General features: G+C 45.6%; 2 protein-coding genes across 2 annotated transcripts; one reads left to right on the forward strand and one right to left on the reverse strand.

Moving 5' to 3' along the window:
- Positions 1-341: 341 nt before the first annotated feature.
- On the forward strand, positions 342-2,010 carry LOC113737515 (uncharacterized). The gene is made up of 2 exons (XM_027264740.2): positions 342-1,346; positions 1,573-2,010. The coding sequence occupies exons 1-2, from the start codon at positions 342-344 to the stop codon at positions 2,008-2,010; spliced, it is 1,443 nt and encodes a 480-aa protein (XP_027120541.2).
- A 764-nt stretch (positions 2,011-2,774) lies between these two features.
- Positions 2,775-7,266, reverse strand: LOC113737516 (uncharacterized). Its single transcript, XM_072083834.1, has 5 exons — positions 5,872-7,266; positions 5,022-5,688; positions 3,456-4,349; positions 2,839-3,125; positions 2,775-2,792 (listed from the first exon to the last, which is right to left on the reverse strand). Exons 1-5 carry the CDS (start codon positions 7,264-7,266, stop codon positions 2,775-2,777), a joined length of 3,261 nt encoding a protein of 1,086 aa, XP_071939935.1.
- Positions 7,267-7,617: the final 351 nt, after the last annotated feature.

Genomic DNA, 7,617 nt, shown 5'->3' on the forward strand with positions numbered 1-7,617 from the left:
GGCTCCCCTTCTTCCGAGTCCTGAAGGCGCCCAAGGACTTTCAGTGGACCGAAGAGTGCTAGAAGGCCTTTACCGACCTAAATGCGTATTTGGCCGAGCTACCCATCCTGACCGCCCCGGAACAGGGAGAAATCTTGTTCCTATACTTGACCGCCTGCAACGAGGCCGTTAGCGCGGTTTTGGTGCGGGAGGACAGGGGGGTTCAGAGGCCAATATATTACGTTAACCGCGCTTTACAAGGTCCAGAAACGCGGTACACGCCGGCCGAGAAACTGGTCCTCGCCCTGGTACATGCTGCCCGAAAACTCCGACCTTACTTTCAGGCCCACAGTATCGTCGTCATGACCGACCAGCCCCTACGGCAGATACTCACCAAGCCCGAAGTCTCGGGCAGGATGACCAAATGGGCCGTCGAGCTGGCCGAGCATGACATCGGCTATCAGTCTCGCACAGCCATCAAGGCCCAGGCCTTGGCAGACTTCCTTGCTGAGGGGGCCAGCTTGACCCTAACCGAGCTAAGCCCTTTGCGAGAGGATGTACGGACGAAGGAGCCATGGGTGCTATTCGTAGACGGGGCTTCCAGCAAGGAAGGAAGCGGGGCAGGTCTGCTGCTCATCTCGCCAACAGGGGAAGAGCTGACCTATGCTCTCCGGTTTGACTTCCTCGCGTCCAACAATGAGGCTGAGTATGAGGCCCTATTGACGGGGTTGCGGATAGCCCACCAGATGGGTATAACCGCGATCAAAGTCAGGAGCGACTCTCAGCTCGTCGTCCTCCAAGTTCGTGGGGAATACGAGGCCAAGGAGGAGGTCATGAAGAAATATCTAGCCAAGGTGCAGGAGGCGATAGCCCTATTTGATACATTTGAAATCGAGCAGGTGCCTAGATCTCAAAACAAGCGTGCAGACGCCCTGTCAAAGCTGGCATCCTCCTCGTTTGCGCACCTAAACAAGGGAGTTTTGGTAGAGGTGGTAAGGCAGAAAAGTATCGACCAGGTCCAGGTCCTGGCTATAGATAGCTCGGCCACCTGGATGACCCCCCTCGTAGACTTCCTCGACTCGAGTGTCCTCCCTGAGAACAAAACCGAGGCTCGCCGGATCCAGCTCAGAGTTGCCAAGTACGCCTACGCTGGGGGAACCCTCTACAGGAGGTCATACTTATCCCCCTGGCTAAAGTGCGTGACTCCCGAGGAGGGCGATTACGTCCTCTGTGAAGTCCACGAAGGATTATGCGCGGCGCATGTGGGGTCCCGGGTACTGGCCAAAAAATGCCTTCTCCTGAGCTACTATTGGCCTTTGATTTTCCAAGATGCGGTTGCTCTGGTTCAGAAATGCCGAGCATGCCAGGTGCATGCCCCGCTGCGCCACCAACCCACCCGGGAGATGGTCCCCATCCACAGTCCTTGGCCTTTCGCCCAGTGGGGGATAGACCTCCTGGGTCCCTTCCCCCGAGCTCCGGGCAGGTACGAACACCTCGTGGTAGCCATCGACTATTTCACAAAGTGGATGGAAGCCGAACCCTTGGCCACTATCTCCGGTAGAGCAATTCAGAAGTTCTTCTGGAAAAACATAGTCTGCCGCTTTGGAATCCCACACGTCCTCATATCCGACAAACGGGCGACAGTTTGCTGAAAATCCCTTCAAAAGCTGGTGCGCCGAGCTCGGAATTAACCAGCACTTCACCTCGGTTGGACACCCCCAGGCCAACGGTCAGGTGGAAAATGTCAACCGAACCATTCTGCAGGGGCTAAAGATTAGACTGGAGTTAGCCCAGTCTAACTGGCTAGACGAACTACCTAGCGTCCTCTGGGCTTACCGTACTACGCCCAGGACGGCCACCCACGAGATCCCGTTCTCTCTGACTTACGGAGTAGAGGCGGTAGTACCCGCGGAGATTGGTCTCCCCTCACCCCGGACACAGAACTTCGTTGCGTCAACCAACGAGGAAGAGCTGAGGTACAACTTGGACATGCTGGAGGCTAAGCGTGAGGAAGCGGCGGTACGGATGTGATGTGAAACGGATCTAGACGAACACCAAGTTGGGATGTTTTGCGGAACTTTGACCCTTCTAGAATCACGAGCCACGAACTAAGGAGATTCCTTAACCCACGACTAGCCACTTTAGTGAACCAAAAGTATAGATAGAAGAACGCCACAATCAAGGAGACTACTTGATTGATAAGTTCGTTGAACAACTTGAGATTGATTCTCAAGTATTCAAAGGAAATTCTTTTGAGGCAAGAGAGAGTGAAATAACTCACATATATTTTATAAAATCTGAATTCCCTTTAATGAATGAAAACCTAGGCTATATATAGCCTTACAGGACTCAAACCCTAGCATGTCCAATGGACGACCTTGCCCTTCATTAAGGGTGAAAATATCTAACTACTAATGGACTAAAATTAAGACTCTAAATTCGGCCAAAGTGAAGTGAAAATTGACCGAAATTATTAATGCTAACAAACAACTAATAATGGAAACTAAAACCCTAATTAGCAAACTAGTACTCGATGAACTAGTCTTCACTTGGTTCTTCCATTTGAAGGAAAGTGTATATAGTAGTTTCTCCATTATGTAATCCTTCAATGGTCCTCAAGTCATCACCAACTCGTTCTTGAATCGTGCACACAAGAGCTTGAAGTGATTCTTGAATTCTCCTAGCACGCGCTCTTGTAATTGGACCACTAGGTATTTGCATGACTTGAGCACTAGAAGTTTGAGCAGCCTTGAGCCCCTCCTCATTAGTCCCCTCCTCTTGAAGGCGATTTGTCCTCAAATCAAACTCATCGTCTGCATGAAAAGGACTCAAGTCAGAGACATTAAAAGTAGCATGTACCCCATACTCACCTGGAAGTTCGAGTTTGTAGGCATTGTCATTTATACGCTCCAGGACTTGGAATGGACCATCTCCCCGTGGAAGTAGCTTACTACGCCTTTTGACTGGAAACCTCTCTTTGCGCATGTGTATCCATACCCAATCGCCAGGCTCAAAGACCAGCTTGCGGTGCCCCTTGTTGGCACTTTGGATGTATTGAAGTGTACGCTTCTCGATGTTGGCTCGCACCTTAGAGTGTAGCTCACGTACATATGCCGCTTTGTTCTTACCATCCAAGTTAACTCTCTCTTGAACAGGTAAAGGAGTTAAATCCAAAGGTGTGAGAGGGTTAAAGCCATACACAATTTCAAACGGCGAATAATGTGTAGCAGAATGAACAGTGCGATTGTATGCAAATTCCACATGTGGTAAGCAATCTTCCCAAGATTTAATGTTCTTTTTAATAATTGCGCGCAACAGGGTAGATAAAGTCCTATTAACCACTTCGGTTTGACCATCAGTTTGTGGGTGGCTAGAAGTAGAAAATAGCAATTTAGTACCTAGTTTACACCACAAAGTTTTCCAAAAATAGCTAAGGAATTTGGCGTCCCTATCAGAAACAATAGTGCGTGGCATGCCATGTAATCTAACTATCTCACGAAAGAATAAATCTGCAACATGCTTAGCATCATCTGTTTTAAGACAAGGAATAAAATGGGCCATTTTGGAGAAACGATCAACTACCACATAGATTGAATCATGTCCTTTTCTAGTCCTAGGTAGTCCAAGCACAAAATCCATTGACAGATCAACCCATGGTTCATGTGGAATTGGCAAAGGCGTATAGAGACCATAAGGGTGTACCTTTGATTTTGCTTGGTGACAAGTCACGCACCTCTCAATGTGGCGTTCCACGTCACTTCTCATGCGTGGCCAGAAGAAATGTTCTTGGAGAATCATTAAGGTCTTGGCAATGCCAAAGTGTCCCATTAGCCCTCCTCCATGAGATTCTTTTGCTAAGAGTGTGCGCATGGAGCTCTTGGGAATGCAAAGCTTGTCTTTGTAGTATAAGAACCCCTGAGAAATGAAATAATGCTCACGAGAGTGTCGTGGCAAGGAGGAAAAAATCTCACCAAAATCTGAGTCAGTTGCATAAAGTTCTTTAAGGAATTCAAAACCAAGCAACTTAGCATCTAATGTAGTGATAAGTGTGTGTCTTCGCGAGAGTGCATCAGCCACTGCATTCGACTTACCTGTCTTGTATTTGAGCACAAAGGTAAAACTGTCAATGAAGGTAATCCATCGTGCATGTCGCTTACTCAACTTGTCTTGGGACTTGATATGCTTGAGCGACTCATGATCGGTGTGCAAGACAAACTCACGAGGGCGAAGGTAATGTTGACATGTTTGTAGAGCTCGCACTAAGGCCATTAGTTCCTTATCATATGTTGAGTAGTTTAGAGCAGCTCCATTCAACTTCTCGCTAAAGTAGGCAACCGGGCGACCCTCTTGGAGTAAAACAGCTCCAATACCTATACCAGAAGCATCACACTCTACTTCAAAAGCTTTGTCAAAATTAGGTAAACTAAGAACAGGTGCATGTGTAAGCTTGTGTTTAAGTAATTGGAAAGACTTAGCTTGTTCCTCTCCCCAATGAAATTGCACATCTTTCTTGACAATTGACGTAAGTGGTGCAGCAATTGTGCTAAAATCCTTGACAAAACGCCTATAGAAGCTTGCCAAGCCATGGAAACTTCTCACCTCACTTACAGTGGTAGGGGTTGGCCATTCATTAATAGCCTTCACCTTGTCTTGATCAACATGAATTCCCTGCTCACTTACAACATAGCCTAGGAAAACCAATTGATTTGTGCCAAAGGTACACTTCTTAAGGTTAGCGTAGAGGCTCGCCTTGCGAAGTGCATCTAGAACCATTTGTAAATGCACAACATGTTCATCTAGACTCTTACTATAGATCAAAATGTCATCAAAGTAAACGACCACAAATTTACCAATGAAAGAACGCAAAACATGATTCATGAGTCTCATAAAAGTACTTGGTGCATTGGTTAGCCCAAAAGGCATGACCAACCACTCAAAAAGTCCATGTTTTGTCTTAAATGCAGTTTTCCATTCATCTCCTTCTTTCATGCGAATTTGATGGTAACCACTTTTCAAATCAATCTTAGTAAAAATGATTGCACCATGTAATTCATCAAGCATGTCATCCAAACGAGGTATGGGATGGCGGTACTTTACCGTGATGGCATTAATTGCCCTACAATCAGTGCACATTCTCCATCCTCCATCTTTTTTTGGAACAAGTAGAACTGGTACAGCACAAGGGCTTAGACTCTCTTGAATCCAACCCTTACCAAGCAACTCCTCCACTTGTCGTTGTTGCTCCTTGGTTTCCTCAGGATTGGTCCTATATGGTGCCTTGTTTGGAAGGGAGGATCCGGGAATGAAATCAATTTGATGTTCAATTCCCCTTAATGGAGGCAATCCATTAGGTATATCCTCAGGAAAGATGTCTTGATACTCCTGTAAGAGGTTAGTAATAACACTAGGCAAAGAAGCATCAAGAGCATTAGTGAGTAAGGATTCCTTGCCAAATAGAATAAATAAAACCTGATTAGAATGCAAGGCCTGTCTCACATCTTTCACTTTGGCAAGCATGCTGGGTTTTCTCTCCTGTGTGGGCTCTAAGGCCGAATGAGAGTGATCCAACTTGCTTGAAGAAGGATCGGCCAATACTAATCGCTTAGCTTTGGCGTTGTCCTTCTTGGTGGTAACATGCAAGTCATACTCTTTTTGTAGACTAACTTGATCCTCATGCACTTGTTGGGGTGTGAGAGGTGCAAGTGTAATCTTTTTACAATTATGCATGAAGGAGTATTTGTTCAAGAAACCATCAAAAGTGACTCTTTTGTCAAATTGCCAAGGACGCCCTAAGAGTATATGTGCAGCTTGCATTGGTACTACATCACACATGACATCATCTTCATACCTACCAATGCGAAAAGTAACCAAAACTTGTTTAAGAACACGTACCTCTCCACTGTTGTTTAACCACTGAAGCTTGTAGGGACGGGGGTGCTCACTAGTTGGCAAGTTTAGTTTCTCCACCATCAATGCACTAGCAACATTAGTGCAACTTCCGGGGTCAATCACCAAGCTGCATACCTTGGTGGTGACATGGCACCTAGTGTAAAAGATGTTGTCACGTTGAAGCTCATCTTTACTAGCTTGAGTAGCTAGTGCTCTCCTTGCTACCAATCCAACTTTGTCTTGAGTTGGAACTTCCTCTATCTCATCTTCCTCTTCAACCAAGGGAGGCATGTCCTTGTAATCCTCCTCTTCATCATCAGTGACAATGTCTCCATTTGGTAGGACAAGCATGGTCCTTGGGTTTGGACATTGGCTTGCAATGTGCCCAACTCCTTGACACCTCCAACATTTGGTGTCACGATTCCTAGGTTTTGAAGTTTCAAATGTTGGTTTTGAAACAACCTTGGAGTCGGTTTTAGTAAAAGGTGGCCGCGAGCTTGACCCTTGATCTTGCTTCGGCTTTGGAGTGGTCCAAGTATTCGAACCTCTCTCTTCCCTTCTAGGCTGGAATGGTCGAGTAAATGCTTGTGGATGAGGGTTATAATTTCTGGTTGTACCCCTCCTCTTGAGCCTTTGCTCAATCTTGATAGCCTTCTCCACCATATCTTCAATCTCCACATAGTATTGAAGCTCCAGTTGATCGGCTATTTCAACCCTCAGACCATTGAGAAATCTTGCCATTGTAGCCTCTCTATCTTCTTGAATATCAGCTCTTAACATGGAGATTTCCATGTCCTTGTAGTAGTCCTCAACTGAGCGTTGACCTTGTGTCAAGGTTTGAAGTTTTTGGTACAAGTCTCTATGGTAGTGACTTGGTACAAATCGCTTCTTCATCAATCTCTTGAGCTCAGTCCAAGTGGTTATAGGTGGTTCTCCACACCTTCTCCTGCTTGTAACCACTTGTTCCCACCAAACTATGGCATAGTCGGTGAATTCTACTACGGCAAGTCTCAATTTTTGTGCATCGGTGTAGTCATTACAATCGAATACTAGCTCCACTCGACTTTCCCATTCAAGGTATGTATCCGGATCAGATTTGCCTTGGAAAGGCGGAATCTTCATCTTAATCCCCTTGATTGCATCACCGATGGCTCTTGTGTTTCGCTTTGGCCTTCTTTGCTCGTATGCCTCATGTTCCGAATCGGCATTGGAGTCACTAGATTCCCCCAGGGTGAATTTTCCCCTAGATTTCCTAGAAGAAGCCCTAGACGAACTTAGTTGGTCAATTTGCTCATGGATTGTTTCCAACCTTTGGTCAAATCTCCTCTGCATGTCCTTCCACATATTATCCATTTTAAGTGATAACTGAGCAATGGTAATTTCATGTTCCTGAGACATGGTGAAACCTGCAAAACTTGACAAATTGTTAGTAGAAAATGCCTCACATGCTCCCTTAAGTGTTTCACTCCTCTTGTGTTTTCACTCAAGTGTGTATGGCACTTTAATGCTCTCACCAATTCACTTCTCAAACCACTTGTTTGTTTCCTTTGAAGAATTCAGAAATTTTCTCAAGGAAGTTCAATCAAACTTTAATCAAAATAGCTCCCAATTGTATCAAAGGAACAAGGAAAGAAAAAGTAGAAATGGAAAGCTCAAGTAATGAATAAGGAATGGAAGAGGAAAGAATTGATGTACAAAGAAAAAGAAAGTCCAAGTACGATGATGGAGTTCCCAAGTGCTTTACTTAAT

Source organism: Coffea arabica, chromosome 3e (genome assembly GCF_036785885.1).
Source record: "Coffea arabica cultivar ET-39 chromosome 3e, Coffea Arabica ET-39 HiFi, whole genome shotgun sequence".
Lineage (NCBI taxonomy): Eukaryota > Viridiplantae > Streptophyta > Magnoliopsida > Gentianales > Rubiaceae > Coffea > Coffea arabica.